Raw genomic sequence first — 19,888 nt, 5'->3', positions numbered from 1 at the left:
AGCTCTTCTTTAAAGGTCTGGTAGAATTCTGTGCTGAAGCCATCTGGTCCTGGGCTTTTTTTTGGATGGGAGACTTTTGATGACTGCTTCTATTTCTTTGGGGGATATAGGACTATTTAATTGATTTACCTGGTCCTGATTCATCTTTGGTAAGTCGAATCAATCAAGAAAATTGTCCATTTCATTTAGATTTTCAAATTTTGTGGCATATAGACTTTTGAAGTAAGTCCTAATGATTGTTTGGATTTCCTCAGTGTCTGTAGTTATGTCCCCCTTTTCATTTCTAATTTTGTTGATTTGGGTGGTATCTCTCTGCCTTTTAGTTAGCTTGGCTAAGGGTTTGTTGATCTTGTTGATTTTCTCAAAGAACCAGCTCTTGGTTTCATTGATTCTTTGAATGTTTTATTTGTTTGTAATTGATCGATTTCAGCCCTGAGTTTGATTATTTCCAGCTGTCTACTCCTTTTTGGTGTGTCTTCTTCCTCTTTTTCTAGGGTTTTTAAGTGGGCCATTAAGTTGTTTGAATGAGCTGTCTCGAATTTCTTCTTGAAGGCACTTACACTTAGTGCTATGAACTTTCCTCTTAGCACTGCTTTCACTGTGTTCCACAAGTTTGGGTATGTTGTGTCTTCATTTTCATTGAGTTCTAGGAAGGCTTTAATTTCTTTCTTTATTTCTTCCCTGACCCAGCTGTCATTTAGTAACAAGTTGTTCAGTTTCCATGTGTGTGTAGGCTTTTTGCTATTTCATTTCTGTTGTTGTTGAAGTCCAGATTTATTCCATGGTGATCAGACAAGAAAGAAGGGATTATTTCAATCTTCTTGTATCTGTTGAGGCTTGCTTTGTGACCAACTATATGGTCTATTTTGGAGAAGGTTCCAAGAGGTGCTGAGAAGAAGGTAAATTCTTTTTTCTTTGGGTGTAAAAAATATTGTTTCTTTGTTTAATTTCTGTTTTGTTGACCTGTCCTTTGTTGAGAGTGGGGTGTTGAAGTCTCCCACTATTAATGTGTGAGGATCTATATGTGGTTTAAATTTTATCAATGTTTCTTTTACAAATGTGGGTGCTCTTGTATTTGGGGCATAGATGTTCAGGATTGTGATGTCTTCCTGGTAGAATTTTCCCTTGATGAGTATGAAGTGTCCTTCCCCATCTCTTTTTATTAATTTTGGTTGAAAGTCTATTTTATCAGATATTAGAATGGCTACTCCTGTTTGTTTCTTGGACCCATTTGCTTGGAAAGTCGTCTTCCAACCTTTTACCCTCAGGTAATGTCTATCTTTGTGCCTTAGGTGTGTTTCTTGTATGCAACAGATTGCTGGGTTTTGTTTACATATCCACTCTGTTAATCTGTGTCTTTTTACTGGAGAGTTGAGTCCATTGATGTTGAGAGAGATTAATGACCAGTGGCTGTTAGATCCTTTGATTTTGATGTTGGCTGTGTTCATAAGGTGTGTGCTTGGTTGCTTTTTGTTTTAGTGTAGTAAGGTTAATTATTTCCTGTGTTTTCTTGACAGAAGCTAATTTTCTTGGGTTGTATTTTCCCTTCCAGTATCTTCTGTAATGCTGGATTTGTGTGTAGGTATTGTTGAAATTTCTTTTTGTCATTGAATATCTTGTTTTCTCTGTCTATGAGGACTGAGAGTTTTGCAGGGTATAGTAGCCTGGGCTGACATCTGTGTTCTCTTAGGGTCTGCATGATATCTGTCCAGTCCCTTCAGGCTTTCATAGTCTCTGTTGAAAATCAGGTGTGATTCTAATGGGTTTGCCATTATATGTTACTTGGCCTTTTTCCCTTGCAGCTTTTAGTATTTTTTCTTTGTTCTGTAAACTTACTCTTTTTATTATTATGTGGCGGGAGGATTTTCTTTTCTGGTCAAATTTGTTGGGTGTGCTGTAGGCCTCATGTATTCTTATTGGCTTCTCCTTTAACTTGGGGAAATTTTATTCAATGATTTTGTTGAAAATATTTTCTGGGCCTTGGAGAAGGAAGTCTTCTTTTTCCTCTATTCCTATTATTCTTAGATTTTGTCTTTTCATATTGTCTTGGATTTCTTGGACGGTCTGTGTCAGGAATTTTTTGGATTTAACATTTTCTTTGACAGATACATCGATTTCTTCCATTGTATCTTCTACACCTGAGATTCTTTCTTCCATTTCTTGTAGTCTGTTGGTTATGCTTACCTCTGTAGTTCCTGTTTTCTTCCCTAAATTCTTCCTCTCCATTATTTCCTCCATTTGTGTTTTCTTTAATTTTTCTCGTTCTATCTTCAGGTCTTGAGTTGTTTTGTTTACTTCCTTCACCTATCTGATTGTATTTTCCTCTTTTTCTTTTAGTTCCTTCAACTCTGTTTCTTTTATTTCTTTCAGTGATTTAATTATTTCTTCTCTGAAGGCCGCAAACTCTTTGGCTACATCTTCCCGTATTTCTTCATGGATGGCCATAATCTGCTTGTCTTTAACTTCCTCCATTTCTTTGCGTATAGCCATGATCTGTTTGGTTTTATCTTCCTCTAATTATTTACATATTTTATTCGTTTCCTCTATTATCCTCTTCATCAGCATAGATGTAAGGTCATCTTCTTGATTTTCTATTATGCTGCGTTGTCCAGGGCTGTTCGCCCCTGGATGGCTGGGTCCTGGAGATGCCATATTTCTCTGTCTTTTGTTGGTTGAGCTTTTACGCTGACCTCTACCCATTGGGCTGTTTTAGGTGTTGGCTGTTAGTTTTTGTTCTTCCTGGAGTCCTTAGGTAGGGAGAATCCCCTTGGCCGGAAGATGATTTTTCCTGAAGGAGTCCTCCTCTGCTTTTTGGTTATGGTCACTGTATGGCCAGTGTTTCTCAGGAATTGCCACTGCTCACCTCAGGTGTATAGCCCTGAGTAGTCGCTGTGGTCTTTGTTAGGCAGGGGGGGATCTCCTCTTACCCATAGAAGTTCTCAAGACAGCTGCCTCACTGCTGAGTTTCTCATTATAAATTTAGTGAGCTGCTGCTGTTACAGTTTTCCAGGTACAGCTTTCTTGAAGAACCTGCTGATTCCCTAGCTGTGGGGTTTTCTTCCAACAGGGAAACTCAGTCTGTTATCCTGGGGCACACAGTTCTGTCCGGGGAAGTGAGAGGTGTACCCAGCAAGTCTCTGGGCCAGAGGCTGAGTGCTCTGCTCTGGGCCTGGAGAATGTGCACCTAGGTTGAGTTGGCGCCTGGGGGTGCCGCTCTGGTCTGGAGGCTGGGTGCCTCACTCTGGACCAGAAGCTGTGTGTCCCTGTCTGGGATGGTGGCTGCAGGCACTGCTCTGGTCCAGACGCTGTGGGTGCAGCCCTCTTGAAGGACCAGGGATTCCCACAGTTTTGTCAGTCTAGCTAGGGATAACTGGTTGATCCTTGGCACAGTATCTGAGGGCTGCTGTAATGGCTCTCTGGCTTTTGTAGGTCTGAGGATGCAGCTGTGTGTCCCAGTGCCCTAGGAGCACTCAATAATGGCAGCTAAGCACAGCGCTCCTGCCTGCATTAGAAAGCTAGAGCCTAGAGTCTACGTGAATCCAGAAAGTCTTTTGGTGCTGGGTGTCCTGAGCGTTAGACCTGATGATTCCCCCCCACTGGGGGTTTCCTCCTGCCAGGGACACCCAGTCTTTGCTTTGGGGACCACTGTTCTGTCTGGGATGGCGAGTAGAACCCAGAGGCACAGATGCCCGCCTGTGGCTCCGCCTTTCTGGCCTTTGGGAGCCTGGGCGTCTGCCTAAACTGGATAATTTTCCCAAGACCTTTTTGCGACGGCTGAGTGCTCTGAGATCAGACCAGCCGTTTCCCTCTCTGGGGGTTTGCACCTGACAGTGAAACACAGTCTCTGGTTCCCTGGTGCCCTGGTGCCCTGGTGCCCTGGGGCCCACAGTTCTATCTGAGGCTGCGAATCAGGCGCTCAGGCAGGGCTCTGTGCAGGCGCCTGGGTGCCAGGCTCTGGCTCCAGTCTGGCTCCTGGGGTGCCCGCAGAACCCGAGTCTTTTCCAGGGGATATCTGGGTGACCTAAGGTCGGTCCCAATCATTTCCTGCTCCGTGGGGTTATCTCTCGACTGGAAAATCCAGTCTGTAATGTTCTGGGCCCACAGTTCAGTCTGAGACAGTGACCAGATCACGCTGGCGTGTAGCTCTGGGCTGGCAACCAAGCGCCTGGTGGAACCAGGATCTCTTCTGAGGTTTAGCCGGGTGAGTTAAAGCTGATTGAATCCCCCACCGTGGGGTATCCTCTCACCTGTGAAACACAATCACTTTTGTTTTATGGCTGCGAGTTCTGATTGCTGGTCACTGTGCCAATCCTGCTGTGCTGCTGCTTAGAATGAGAATCCTTCCGGGCGCTGCCATCTTGACCCGCCCCCTAGTTTATGATCTTAATGGTTTTGATGAAGAGGGTTTTTTGTTGTTGTTTTGGGGTGATTTTTGTTTCTTTGTTTTTTGAGACAGGGTCTCTCTGTGTTAAAGAGCTCTTAATCAAATGGATACATAAAAATAGATCCATTAACTTGCCAACAGTTGTTTCTGTTATTACCACAAATGTTCAAAGATAAGTTTTCAGTAATACATGCTTATATTTTGTTGTTGTTAAATATATAAAATTTGACCTAGAATATCTGGTATATGGATGCTTAACGTAAAAACAAACTTGTAGCCCAAAGTGGTTAACTTTATGTTTTTAGCATAGTCTTTATCTTTTTCCATTTTTACTAGCTCTCTCACTTTTGATAGTATTCACCCCCAGAGTGAATACCAGATCCCACCTCACTTTCCTACCAAGTGTACCATGTATTTTGTCATAGTAACTGACATTGGATGATCCTCTACTAACCAGCATTACATGAGTTGTTAAGAAATGTTGTCATTCGGTTTTTTGTAATGTAGTACTACATATCACTTAAGGAATAAATTATCTTCTTATTGTTGAATTACGTTAGCGAGTTTATTAAAATTTGTTGTTCAGGGTTGTGTAAGTCTATTTCCAGGTTGCTTATTTTCAAGGAGTAAATTTAGGTTTTTTAATTGCTATCAAGATTTTTCCCTACATTTTGTTTAAAGGTTTACACATGTCTTAGTCACTGTCTATTGCTGTGAAGAGACACTATGACTCAGGCAAATCTTATAAAAGAAAATACTTGGGGACTCCTATTTTCTTTTTGTTTTTGTCTCAAATGCCCCCATAGAGGCTCTAGCAAAGGCCTGAGATGGTTCTCATGCCCCCTCTGAATGAGGAGAACTCATTCTATTAAATATCAAAGATCGTGCTGAGTCAGAACAGATCCTCCTAGGTGTCCATGCTGATGGGCACAGCCTATCTGTTTTTCTTAGATAAATGCTGCGAGCTATGAAACAGTATCACAAAATTGCCTCTGACTTGCAGCCTGACTCCACCCATTTATTACCATCTTTTTCAGAATGAGAAGTCCATAGCAACTATATTCTAAGAAACTGGGGGCAATCTCGGTCTACACAGGTGATGACAAACACACATACTTCTCGGCACCTTTTCATGCATAGGGCTCTGTCCTCTGGTATTCTCAGGAACACCCCGCTGACCTAGCAAGATCCTAGCTGTTTTATCAGTTGGGAAAGTGTCCTCAATGAGCTGGGTTAACTGTGGGGCTTCCGAAGCACATTTTCCCTTTTTTAGGGATTATACTCCAATGACTTCAAACTGTTGGCACCTAAGCTTTCCAGTTTTGTGTCTGTTTAGCATACAGTCCAAGGGCCATTTACATGCACTCAGTTGGAAGTAGAAGTCCAAGCATGTTCTTTCATGCAGTTTTTTTTTCTTTACGAAAGGTTGGTTAAGAATTTTTTAGTATAACTGACAGGAAACTGTCATTAATTCCGTAGGTTTCTTTCAGACAAATCAGAGTGCTGTCACTGATATGGTATGAAATTTTGAGAATTTTTAATGACCTAAATGACGTCACTGGCACACAAGGAATTCTCGTCCATTTTGTTATCTCTTGCTGAGAAGCAAAACAAACTCACTGGCAATGGTTAACATGCAGAACAGACACAGGCATCTTGTGGTACACTGTTGCGCATTATTAAAGTCATCTGGGATGAAAGTCCCAGATATCGTGTTACTGAATTCTATTAATAAAATTACTTGTATAGAGATAGCTAAAACAAAACAAAACAAAAAACTAAAACCAACCAAACAAACAAACAAAAAAAACATATAGTACATGCTCACAGTACTTACTTAATGTCTACCAAAATTCTCCTTAGTTTAAAGATATCAGTAGTTGTGAGTGATTTTTTTTTTAACATTAACTAACAAACATTTTCCCAGGAGCATCTTCCAACATTATGCTTCTGAGAAATCAATGATAAATAGATGGAGAAGACTAAAATCACTATGTCAAGAAATCTTGGAATGAAGTATTGTACCAATGAAAGATGGAATTAGAAACTGAATGCTGAATTAAGAACCTGATTTAATTGTCCTTAAAATGTTACCTTGTTATAAGAATAGCTGCATCCACCAAAGCAATGTCTTGTCCCCAGCTCGTTGACATCTCCAAATGTATATCGTTCTTCCTGCCAAATTCTTCATGCTGCCACTTACAAAAACTCTCCAGCATTTTCTCTCCATGGTGCCCAATGTACAGATCTGCCTACAATAGAGGCCGCTTTCATTTTCCAGATTATTCTCACATATACCTAATTAATTAATCAATTCATTAATCCTAATTACTAATGCTGACTGTTGAACATGGATTAGTCTTAAATTATCCTGAGCTCAAACAAAACACAACATTAAACAAACCTGAAATCTGTGAAGGTGTAATAATGGCAGAGTCTGTGTAAAGTTACCATGAAAATCCAAGAGACATAATGCAACATTCAAACATCTCATCTTTTAGGCTTGGAAAATAGGTTATTCTGCAACTTCTACATAGAATTTTTCTGAAGTAGAGTTTAATTAGTACCTTTTAATTAGCCAGAGTGATGCCATAGACTGCTCTTCATTTCAGTTGCAATATAGATAAGAAAATACCTTCAACACATATGCTTAAATAATAGAATAAAGCTGTCTTTTAAAATAACATTACATTTTGGAAAGTTAGAGTTTGTTGTTAGGATCCTTGGAAACTAAGAACATTCCATTTTTCAAATAAAATTGAGGGATTAACCCAAACCGAAGGCCAGTTTTACGTATACACTAAGTGATTCAGTGGATATTTTTGGATTTTTAAGTCAATAAAAAAAATCCTGAAAGTTCTCTTCCCTTAAAAGTTCCTGAACACAATTTCTCATCCACTTAATAGGATAAAATCTCACGACTTTCTTACTGGTGTTTCATGGAGCAGAATAAGCTTTATCACACGAAGGTTGACCTGCACACCCAGACTCTTGTGTTGGAAAAGGTTAAAAACCTAAAAGCAAAGGAAAAATTAGAACTCCTAAAATTAAATAAAAACATGGTAACATTCGTTCAAGGCCAAATATGGAGCAAATTTCAACTTACTATGAAATGTATTTTTTTAAAAACTGGTAGGCAGCACAATTTTTAACATAGTATCTTATTTTTTATGTTTCTTTTTAACTTAAAATTTATTTAATATGTAGTATAAAATGCATGACTAACATAGCAAAATTGTGTCTCTGCAGATCTTAGTACAGGGATGAGACTAAAGTTGGGCTGTTAGTCTGGCTCAGTCCAATGCAGGTGAAGATGGACGGAGGGATTGAAATAAGGCCAAATGATAGAAAAGCTACTTTCAGTTTATAGTTCTGTTTTCTGTAAAAAACATTCTTCGTTAGAATTTAGTGATTCCCCCTTGAAGAAAGTTTGCCCAGTATAACATGTCAAATGACTGCTATGGTGATAATCATCCCTAGGACACTAGACACAAACTGTTTTCTGTGCTCCAGAAGCTGGCGGTCATAGTTAGCTTCCTGGGGATCAGCCTGTTATATTTTATCTAATAGGTACTAGGTTCTATTCATCAAGTGGAATCATTCTTGCTATTTAAAATTGCATACATGCTTGAGTTAAGCCGGTTGACAAAAATTCATTTTTATTCCACCCTAAAATTATTCTATATTATTTGTGGTAGAACCATGCACATAAACTTATACTACAATATTGCTAATACTATCAACAAGGTCTTACAAGTACAGAAAATAAAGGCAGAATCAGAGAGAGGAAAGGGAAAAGAAAAGGAAAATTAAGAGTTTTGCCATCTCAAAACTAACAAAAAAAAAAGGTTTTAAGATAAAGTAATGTCTGGAAAACCATTTTCTATTTCATGGGAGCATCTGACATGCCTAACACATCAAATCCCTACCTCTACTCATATTAATGAAAGAAAAGGATGAGTTAATGTTTAGGGAGCCCAAGGCCCTACATTCAATAACCAGAGCTACAAAACAGAACTGCTTTAAACTTGATTCTACTTCGAGTTTTCTTGATAACCTTTTGTGCCTTAAGGTTCAAGATAACCTTAAGGTTCACCTACCATGTTTAAGATTGTCAGAATGAATCTCCTGGCTGCATCAGCTCCATGGTAGGAGACCATTGCTGGGTCTGCAACCACTACAGTCTCGATGTTATACTCCTGAGGTAATTTGTAGGAATACCGTTTTTCTCTTCTGCTTTCTGCTACTTTTTTAGACCTTGGTCTTCCTTTATCTGCGACAGAGAAATGAACGTGTCAATGCATCTATTACAGTGATCATTCTTCATAGAAAATATCACCAAGTCTTACAAGATGGAATCTCAAGGGGTGTGGAACGATGATCTGGTTCATCAGTTCCGCTGTCTCAAGGGACTTCTGTCTTCAAGCTCTCCTCAGTTTCCCCACCTGTAAAGTGAACTTTAATACACTCTTCTTCCTGGAGTTATGGAAGACTTATGCACATAAAAATCACTTCAACATAAAATATAATAAACAACAAAAGAAGTTGGTGATTTTTTTTCACCCTGACAAAAGAAAGGTATGCTTGTAAGAAGTACCTAAAACGACTGTTCTGCACTTCCTGGGTATGTGCTCTGATTATTAAGTCATCATGAATGAGATGCAAGGCTTGGATTCTGTTACTTGTTTATAAAAGTTACACCTCAAGGTGATAACATTCCTCAAATGTGGCAACTGAAAACTTCATACTTTTATAAGTATGACCATAAAATACCAACTATGTCTTTTTATAAAATTATACCATGGACAGAGGGAAATGAATGCCCCAAAATTGAAGAAGGTATTTGCTATACATTTTCAGACTACATAAATGAAGACCAATTTTAATTGAATGAAAGATAACCAAACTGAAACACAGACAATAGACTTTAACAGTTGTCAGTCAATGAACAAAACAAAAATCTAAAGGTCTAATTTATGTACAATAAATGCCTCAATCAAGTATGAATCAACATGAAAATACAAAGACAAGTGGAAATAAATAAAAATCCCTGCAATGAGCAAAATTAAAGAGACTTGTAATATTAAATGCTTATAAGAATACAGGAAAACTAGCTAGCTACATATATGTGGTGTATTTTCAAAAGAGTTATATATATCCAGGAAAACGGCTGGTTGAATTTGGGTGTTAATCTTCACACTTCTGAAAATTGTACTGAAATCACAATCAAGAATACAAAGAGATGGGTGCTCAGTTTGGGATAAACACACTGAAAAGCTGATTACCATTTCTCAAAGGTCTCCATCAGAATCGTACACAAAGTACACGCAAGTTGTTCAGAACAACGTTGTTGTTAATAGTTCATGTGACCATCAAGAGTCTACAGGGTCCAATTTTGTCCTGTTTATTTAACAAAATCAATGGAACACTCGATAACATGGAAAGAAAACAACTGCTATAAAAGGAAACCTAAGGAGGAATCTCGAAACCTATGCTTCGCAGTAAAAAGCCAATTATACAAGAATAGGTAGGCTGAGGCTACTTGCAGACTGGTCACTCCTGGAGTCAGAAACCCAGAGATGGAACGGAGGGTAGGAGCGCTCATAGCTGGATGTATGGGTGGTACAGAGAGTTCCTGTATTCAGTTCAGTGACTGCTCCTGTGTAACAGCATATAACCCCCCGTACTCATGTGCTGCTACCGTGATGTTTATGGTTTAACAGCTGCACTGAGGTATCATTGCCATGACATAAATATGCAGCTGTTTACATGACTCATTTAACAACTTTTAGTTAACATTAATGCTCCTATAATCGTCTCTACAAAGCATGTTAAATTAGCTATGACTTACTCCTGTCACAATGAATGCGGAACTCAAAACTGAGTTTTGTCTCCTTCACACAATGTTTTTTTTTTTTTCCTTGCTGAGCAACATTTTTTTTAATATCTCTTTACCATGATTTGTGGACTCTCTGGAAATGGGAAGAAAAACTTTGGGTTGAATTGGGAGGGTTCCCTGGATGTCTAACCTTGTTTGAATTTAGGAGTGTGTTCTCATCTTTTGCATTCATCATACTGGTTTGTTGTAAGCCTTTTTACAAATACTAGGTGCCTTGATTTTAGCTTGCTTCTCTGGTTCCATCTATTCTACCTCTAACATTTGCAGTTTGAAGATTCATTTATATCTTGGATTGTTTGACCTCTCCAGACTCCTTCCTCTGTTATTACCTTTTAGAAATTTGAGTCAGCTCTGAGATCTAACATGAAATAGATGCCAATAGGTGAAATAGATGACAACAGCTATTGCTTTTGGGCCATCCACATAATTACTGTTTTTTTTCTTATAATAGAAATTTAAATATCTACTTAACGAGTTTTATCCAAATACCATAAAGTCAGTTGAATGAATTAATGCAAGTATTATGAAACCAAAGGCAAAAGCTCTTTAGATACTGAAAACGAACATGAGAATTTTATGATTTCGTTCTTTTTAATAGCTGAGTAGTATTTCATTGTGTAAGTGTATTACCAAGAAAGCTGCTATGAACATAGTTGAGCAATGTCCTTGTTGTATGGTTAAGAATCTTTCAGATATATGCTCGGGAATAGTATAGCTGGGTCTTGAGGCTAACCAAGCGAAAAAAAAGCTGGGCCCAGAGGAACTACAGAGACTGCTGCATCAACCAAAGACCATGCATAGAGAGGATCAACCCCTTCCTCAGATGTAGCCCATAGACAGCTCAGCCTCCATGTGGGTTCCCTAGTAAGGGGGAAAAGAGACAGATAGTCTTTGACATAAACTCAGTTGCCTGCGTCTTGATCACTTCTCCCTAGTGGGATGACCTAGCCAGCCCATGAAGAAAGAGGATCCAGGCAGTCTTGATGGGACCTGATAGGACAGGGTCAGACAGTAGGGGAGGAGGACTTCCCCTCTCAGTGGACTAGGGGAGAAAGATAGGGGAGGAAGAGGAAGGGGGAACAGGAAGAGATGAGAGAGGAGGATACAACCAGGATACAAAGTGAATACATTGTAAATAATAATAATAATAATAATAAATAAAATAAAAACTACAGAACAATGACAGTGTTTTACAGTTTAAAAAAAGAGGCAATGCAAAGTGGTAAGAACAAAAGCGGGAGCATGAAACAGAGTCTGTTAAGAAAATTAGGTTTTATGCAATCAGAACGGTGCTAGAAATGAATTCCAAAGTTCCAAAGGGAGGACACGAATACAAATTGAGTTCAAGAGCATTTTCTGGTCTAGACCATTTAAAAATTAACTTGTGTGTTTTTTCCAACTGCGGTGTAAATTATATATATAGACTCAAAGCTACCTTACAGTAAGTATTAGCTGGGAACATTCCATAAAGCTTATTTATGAAGTGGCTTATCTTGCCAGAGTCAGTACCTACTAACTGGGTCATGAGAAGCTGTGTGTGTTCTCATATTTTACCACTACTGACCTTGAAAGGAAAGAGAAACTTTACGTGCTGTGAAGCATTCATTCACTACCGTGACGAGATGAATACGTCACGAGATAAAACATAAAATAACTAAAGGACAGTGCATTTGTTTGAACATCTGCATGTTTTATTTCTTTGTTGTTTCCCTTTCTTTGGTTTTACGGAAGTTGCTGTGGCAAAGACAATTGTATTTAGGCATCCACTCTCTTCCCCACAACACCACCACTCTTATCTCTTGGCTGGTTTGTGATTACTCAGCCTAAAATTCAATCGTGTGGTGATCCAGCTAAATGTTCAAGGGCAGAACATGAGGGGAACTGATGTATATGATTCTTAGATCATCTTTAAAACAAGATTACTCATCCTTCTTTCTCTCAATTCCATCCCAGTGAGCTGGAATCCAGACAAACTGTAGTGAGATCAGGAACACATCACAGGGAATAACAGGGGGTAAGGCATGGGGAATAGTAAGAGGGTAAGAATGTGGGGACACTGGATGATGTCTCAGATCATACTTACTATCATCTTGCCCTGGCTCTGAAAACGTCCGATCTGTAACAGGTTGGAGATACAAACTTCTTTCTCATTTGAACCACTATTATTTACTACCACACGTAGAGCCTCCCTGGAACTGTTACAAGGGTCTCTTACTGTCATCAAAAAGGTGCCTCTGGTGAATTATTCACTACAAACCCTATGACTATGACGTGTTCTGCCCTCCTGGTTGTCTGTATCGATACATCATCACACAAAGGGCTCCACACAGAGGACAGCGTGTTGCCCTCGTATTACGACCTGCCAAAACTTAAGAATTACCAGTGTATGCAAAGATGGGCATACATGGCCTATAGGTATCCCCATAAGAAATTTTAGGGATTTTGAATATTAAGGATGAGTATGGCCAGATATTAGCAAATTCATCTTTTAACAAGTTCTCTCTGCATTAAAACAAGCACTCTAGCTCCTTCTAAGACAATGGACTTCCATTTAATATTTTAAAGCCTTTCAACTTTGAATAGACAGGGACCATTTCTCTCTTCTCACACCCATTTCCCACTGTCACTCTTTCCATCAGTACTGGCTCCCTCAGAGTTAGGATGCTGTGTGTTACTGCTCTGGCTTTGCCTCTCTTTTCAAAGCAGACATCCTTATTACCGACTATGAAAGGAAGCCACTCAGCCTTGGCTAACATTTTCTATCTATTTTGCTTGATTTCTCTCCTGAGCCTATGAACATAAAAGGCATTAAAATAGTGTTTCAACCCTGCATTAAAAATGTTCAGAATAAGCATAATTCAGCTATTTAAAAACAGTCATTTAAGGGCTTCCAGGAACTTTCTAGGATTGACAATAAGTCAATCACAACTACATAAAAAAAAGTGCAATTAATGTTAAAACGAAATGTAAAGCACAAAGAATCCAAACGGTATCGACCTGTTATAACAAATAAAGGATTTCTATACCATGTTAAAATAAAAATGTTAAAATAATATTATCACTATGAACTTAATCTTTAACCATGAATAAAATGTACCCTTGTACATTTTCAGATTTATTAAGACAAACATCAGAGTGGGAGCTAGTATACATCTGGAAGCCCAGGACAGAAGGTGAAATGAGACAGAATTTGGAACTAACCAGTGTGAAGTCGAACCCAGTAATTTGATCTCTATCACCCTCAGAGAGGAAGTGAAATTACAGACACAAAGCAAGCATGGCATCCTGGGAAATGTCTACATACCAGTAGGTAAATATAGAGGACACTCTAAGGAGACAGAGCAGCTGAGAATCAAAGAGACCGAAACAAGAAATGGGGGATGATCATAAGCAAAGAGGATGTCTCCCTTGTGCTGAATGGTAGATAGATCATACACTATCTCAGAGAGTGAGAGTCCCAATATGCCAGCTTCCTCTGTTCTTTTGTGCAGCGTACATTTAAATAGACTCTGAAGCATTCTATATTTCTTAATAATGTCAAGTCATGCAATTTAGCCATTGTGTGTGAAAGCCATGCATACTGAACCAATCATTTTATTATATTGGTTCGTTTCATTATATTGGTTCTTACTGTCTACAAGTCTACTTAGTTCATTCCTCATTTCCTAAATCTTCAGATCATTTTCTGCCTCTATTCATGGTGCCATATGCACAGCTGTGGCTGCACACTTCCCGTTAAAGAAGGAAACTGATAGTATGTAGAACAAAGCAAAGTGTATGTCTCCTTCGACACCTGCCAGCACTGACTTTTAGCAGAGCCATGCTGGATGCAGTAGAGGACTTTCTTCAATAGTGGCCTGGTTGAGTCAGCTCTAGGCTCAGACTTTGGTTTTCAATCCCATATGCCCAGGTTTCCTTACAAGTCCTAGGCAGGATAATAATAAGTTTATTCTCAAATGCTAAACATTATAAATTGACAATGTCGGGCTGGGGAGATGGTTCAGCAGTTAAGAGCACTGGCTATTCTTCCAAGGGACCTGCTTTCGATTTCCACCACTCACATGGCAGCTCACAACTGTCTGTAACTCCAATTCTAGGGCATCTGTCAACCTGCCACAGAAATACATGCAGGCAAAATAACAATACACATAAAAATAAAGAAATCCTTTTAAATGAATAGTTAATAGTGCCACTTGCAGAGCACATGAGTGTCATTCTTATCTGTGCACAGCTACTTCTCCAGGACTAAATATTATCAAGTACAGATATTTGGCTTCAGTTCCCTTGGCTGATGTGTTCTCAAAATTTTACACTTTCCTATGTTTTGCTTCTTCTGCCCAAAATGTTCTTGCCCCATTAACATTACAAAAAAACTGTGCATACGTTTTTCATTTTCCCATGTCGAGAAGGGCTTTGAGGTTCAGGTACCCTCTTCCCAATTTGCATGGTGTAAATGGACCTTTAGAGAGCTTAGTTCCCCAAGTTCACACCCTTAGGAAGTGTAACCTGATGGTGTCAACACAGTCAGCCTGACCCCTGACCTCCCAGCTCATTGGCTTAGCATGTGCACAGCGTTCTTGCTGCCCAGTTCCCCACTTTAAGGAATCTCATAAACTGAGATTTTCACCATACTTATCACAATATAATTTTTGATTGACTTGTTTGTAAAATAAGGTATTACTCACCTCTTAGAAATAGGAACTCTGTCAGTTAGCTTGACGGAGGAGGAGGAGGACTAGTTGTTTTTACAATGTCAGCACAGAAGACAGATTTAAAACTTACTAACTGGTGGGTGTTTACAGATAGGTCTCAAACCTGACGCCTTTGATTTTAAACTCTTCTATCTTCCTCTCTTTTATATTGTATTTTAATATGCAAGGTTTCAAAGGGGGAAACAAGCAACAGTCTGATCTAGTTTGACATTTATGACCCATAATAACCAGGGCAGCAAGGCGTTCACTAGGGACAATAATGACATTTGTTTCCTGGGGGTAACTTACAGCTGTCTAACTGAATGTAAGGAACACTCAGTAGGACAGAATTCATCCCTAGAACTAAAATGCAAGTCAGAACTACCAGTGACTGATAAGGCATTGAATCTTGAGGAGAAGCTACTACTGCCACTTTCCAAAACCGGTACACCTCCTAACTGCATTCTAAATGATCCTTACGTGCCCAGAGAAGGGGATCCCTTTTATCAAAGCCTCTTTTTGCAGTAGACGGCAACCATTACAGAAAGCCACAACTGGTCAAAATGCAGAGGTCAGCGGGCAATATGATGCCCAATCAGAGCTGATTCATCTACAACACAACCCCTATGCCTATGGCTTAGGGTTTATTACAAACTGAGTGAGAAAAAGGTTGTAAGAGCCAGAGGACCAGGATGCCTGATATAAGATAGTATTAACTAGGTATATACATACATACACACACACACACACACACACATATATATATATATATATATATATATACACACATATGTATATATGTGTATATATGTGTGTGTGTGTATATGTTACTATACATGTGTGTATATATACATGTATATGTATATAAAGGAAGCTGTACCGATTAATTAAACCTCAATAATGTAACATATTAAATAAGACCTGAATAATGACAACACCAGTTGACAAGACAGCGTGAATGAGAAAAAACAAAAAAACAACATATCACAAAGTATCGTCCTTAGATAAAGAGATACATGCAATTAATAGTTTCCAAAAGAGAGAGAATCAGTCTTCTCCATGGATAACCCTGATGAGTTATTCGATCCCAGTGGCCACTCTTAAAATACATACTTATGAGCAACATTAAACGTACTCAGCAGGTGGTGGTTATGCATGCTTAGTGCATATATAAATATGTGTGTATGTCTGCACATATTTATGTGTGAAAATAGTAATTCTCAAAGAAAATGAGTTAAAAAAGAACACAAGTGTTTGTGAAAACTAATTAATGTGATCAGCACAAGACACATAACCCACCTAGGACATTCACATGATGGAAAGGAGTAACACAGAGACCAAGCTGAAATAAAATTTTAAATTCTATTTTGTAAGAATATTGGAACATTATATCCAAGCTTAAGTCATGCTATTGTGTTAATGTGTAGGATCGAAGTACAAAGCGAAATGCAACAGTGAATACATGAGTGAAAGAAAATTAATGCATTTCATATGTGGCTAACTTTAAAATGCTTCTCAAACATGGAGCTCCCCGACATAGGTAAGCCCAACCAATCATCTGATTGTTGACAGCTCTCTGTCCTTGCCTACAAATCTTTTATCCAAATAGGTCAATATATTATGCATATTATACGTATTATGCAATGAATATCAGAAACATTGGGAATAATATTTGCCAAGTATGACTCATGTGTTTATGCTTTATTAACCTGTTAAAACTCAAGGGCGTTTTAGAACTTGTGCCTCAGTGAACAATGGCACCCAACGCTTGCTTGTGGGGGGGCTAATGAACAGCTGGAGCTCCTGAGGAAGCAGAAGCTGCACAGTGCAGATTCTCAGGACACCTTGTACAGAGCAAACTTTCTCAACAGACTGCCGCTGAGTTACTGCCATTGTTTTCAAACGTGTCCTTTGTTTTGGACATAAATGCTGTGTCTTTTTTTCTGCTCTGTACCCCCTTTGAATTAACAGGTCCTAAAGTGAAGAGCCCTCGTTTCACATAGCATGGTCTTATCTGGTACACTGAATCACATATTAACAGTCTCACCAAAGCACTGAAGATCTTTTCATGTATGATATGAGTTTTCACAAAAGAAAGTATTTATGACTAATTTTAAATAAATACACCCTACACAAACTATATAATATTTTTCCCTCTAATGCAGAACAAACACCCTAGAAAGCTGTGGTCTGCAAATATTACTCTCACACTTCATAAACCTAGCCTCAAACCACAGTCAATTTTAGAATTTATATCCTGTACATTAACTACATTAACACTTCAAACCTAAAAGCCTAATTCTAAACTCATTACATTAAAATTCTTCTAAAACCCATATTTTCTCACATTATAATAAAAAAATATTTCTCAAGTTAGTGACTGCTCACTGAGGTGACCACATCAAATATCTAAAAGACCTGTCGTAGGGGAAGATTTTCTTCTGAAGTTGGCTATGGAGTCCACTCAGTTTCCTTCCTTTTCTTGCAAATATGACAGATTTCTGCCTAATGGTGATAGGAAAGTAAACAGAAGAGCCACATTATTATATCTGTGAGCTCTCACGTTACACATAATGGGACTTTGATAGGTGATATGTTTATGAGCTTCTAAAAGGTTCTATATTCTGATCCAGAGAATGAATTAAAAACACACAGTTTTCTTTTCCTTCCTTTACCATTGCTGATCTCCCAAGAAGAGTTTTTAGATGAGTGAAAAAGAAAACAGAGGATGCTTCTACCCAGAGTAAAGCAGAATCCACGTAGCTCTCCTGGGAGTGGAATAAGAAAGGCTTTGAGTCCACAGCATTCGCTCAGAAGTCCACAAATTTGTCTGTCATTTCTACTGTAAAGTACAAAACTCCCCAGAGGAAAGACTTCCCAGTTTACGAACACATCCAAGTAGGTCATGTGCTGATCTCTGGAGAACTTAGCAGGGGCCTTCTCTGATATGAACTCGGGTGCCTGCCGTTTGATTACTTCCCCAGGGCGGCGCAGCCTTGCCAGGTCACAACGGAAGAGGATCCAGGCAATCCTGATGAGACTTGATAAGTTAGGGTCAAATGGCAGGGGAGGAAGACTCCCCTTTTCAGTGGACTAGGGGAAGAGGATGAGGTGAGGGAAGGTTGGAACCAGGAGGAGATGAGTGAGGGAGCTACAACTGGGATATAAAGTGAATAAATTGTAAAATAATAATAAATAATTAAAAAAATAAAAAGAAAGTTAAATGAACTAACAAAAAACAAAAGAAAAATTTAGCTTTTGATATTAAAATACAGTGCTCCATTAAAAACACGAAATGGTAAGCCTCGCGTGGACATATCTAATTGCTATGAAGCAAATGGGATTCCATTTTGATAATAAACAAATCAAGAGATAGAGGGGAGGGTGAGTACACACCAGGAGAGGCATATGTGGAAAGGCAGAGACAAGGTTCCAAAGAATTCACTTGGAGGTGCACAATGAATTAGATTGTCTCAGGAAGGATTACCTGAAATGACACCACAGTGACGATCGTGAAGAGCTGACTTCTCTGTGACTTCTTCCTCTGTGGACCTTTTCTGCCTGTATAAGCGGTGTGGGTGACCTATTATGGCCATTGTATCATTGAACGGCTCGATGAATATGAAGTCCTCATTGAGTTGTATAAAGCCCATCTGGAACACATAATACACACACACACACACACACACACAGAAAGATACGTAAGAAATATCGTCTAGAAATTACTTTTCAGATTCCACACCCACGTTCTGTTTTCTTTAACAAATGTGCATACAAGCTCCCTGCAAAGCTGTTTTTGCAGCCCCACTGGTAAGCCAGCCACCTTCTCATAGTATGACTTCATCTTGACACGCTTACTACACTAGCAGAAACCCCCTTTAGTTAGTCTGAGCCTGTGTGGGTGGGAGGCAAGAGGCCAGCAACAGATGCACAGTTAAAATTCTGGAATGTTAAAGACTGATTTTGGGAGACCCATGGGGTCACTAACAACCCGTCCAGTGACAGCAAGGCAGTTTTTAATTGCAGGCACCACACAGTCCAACGTCTTGACAACCTCTGCTTCATGAAGTAATTCATGTAAAATATCAAGGCTAACAATGAAGCGAGGCATGGCATTGAAATTATTACAAAAAAAATGTCTCAAGCTCACCACTAAGCACCCCAGAAACTATTCAGAAAGAATCAGAACGCCGATGCATCACAATCAAGCACAAACTTCATTTCAGAGAATCTTAGACTTATCTAACTGGGCATGAAAACTTAAACACTGTTATGATCAATAAAAATAATCAGTTTGGATTTTTGTTATAGGTTGGGGCTAAGCCTTTGAACTTGTGTTTTTTGTTTTTGTTTTTGTTTTCCTTCTTGAAAGATAAAGTGCATTAAAGCTAGGGAAACACTGCATAAAGAATTGTCAGAAGTTGTTCTTTTCACCATTTATTGCTCAAGTCTATAACCCAACCTATAAATAACATATATTTAACTATGTTAACATTTTAGCAGGCATTTTATAGAAATTCTTTCCTGAAAAATGAATTATTCAACCCAATTCTATTTATATGATTTTTTTTAATTCAGCTTTACGTTAACCACATGAAATGTACGGCTCACTTTAGTTTGGTGCACATACATAATTAGTATAAAAATTTATTCAGAAAGAGCAAACTTTCCAAACAGAAGATTAATAAAAACTGTATTTGCTCTGGAAAAAATGCATTTTCTTTAGAAGAGCATGGAAGTTTTTTTTTTAATACTGCATATGTGTTGTTTAAAAATATTCATGGGTTCATTCCTTTTTTTCCCCTAATAAACAGCAAAAGATCAACAACATGCAAATTAGTTAAAAAATAGTTATTACTTAAATCAGCTATCAAGATTCTGTGCCTACTTTCTCCATTTCTGCAGCTAAAAAGT

The 19,888-nt window shown here is 38.7% G+C and overlaps 1 protein-coding gene across 1 annotated transcript in view; it reads right to left on the bottom strand.

Moving 5' to 3' along the window:
- The window catches only part of Adamts19 (ADAM metallopeptidase with thrombospondin type 1 motif 19), a 212,827-nt gene that overhangs the window by 148,985 nt on the left and 43,954 nt on the right, over positions 1-19,888 (bottom strand). The window contains exons 3-6 of the mRNA XM_055622751.1: positions 18,462-18,627; positions 8,485-8,657; positions 7,315-7,398; positions 6,479-6,636 (exon numbers count right to left, since the gene is read on the bottom strand). Of these exons, the coding sequence (XP_055478726.1) occupies positions 6,479-6,636; positions 7,315-7,398; positions 8,485-8,657; positions 18,462-18,627 (581 nt within the window). The remainder of the gene's footprint in view (positions 1-6,478; positions 6,637-7,314; positions 7,399-8,484; positions 8,658-18,461; positions 18,628-19,888) is intronic.

The sequence above is a fragment of the Psammomys obesus genome, unplaced genomic scaffold (genome assembly GCF_907164565.1).
Source record: "Psammomys obesus unplaced genomic scaffold, mPsaObe1.curated_primary_1811, whole genome shotgun sequence".
In the NCBI taxonomy this organism is placed as follows: Eukaryota; Metazoa; Chordata; class Mammalia; order Rodentia; family Muridae; genus Psammomys; species Psammomys obesus.
This window is presented reverse-complemented; position numbering and strand designations above follow the sequence as displayed.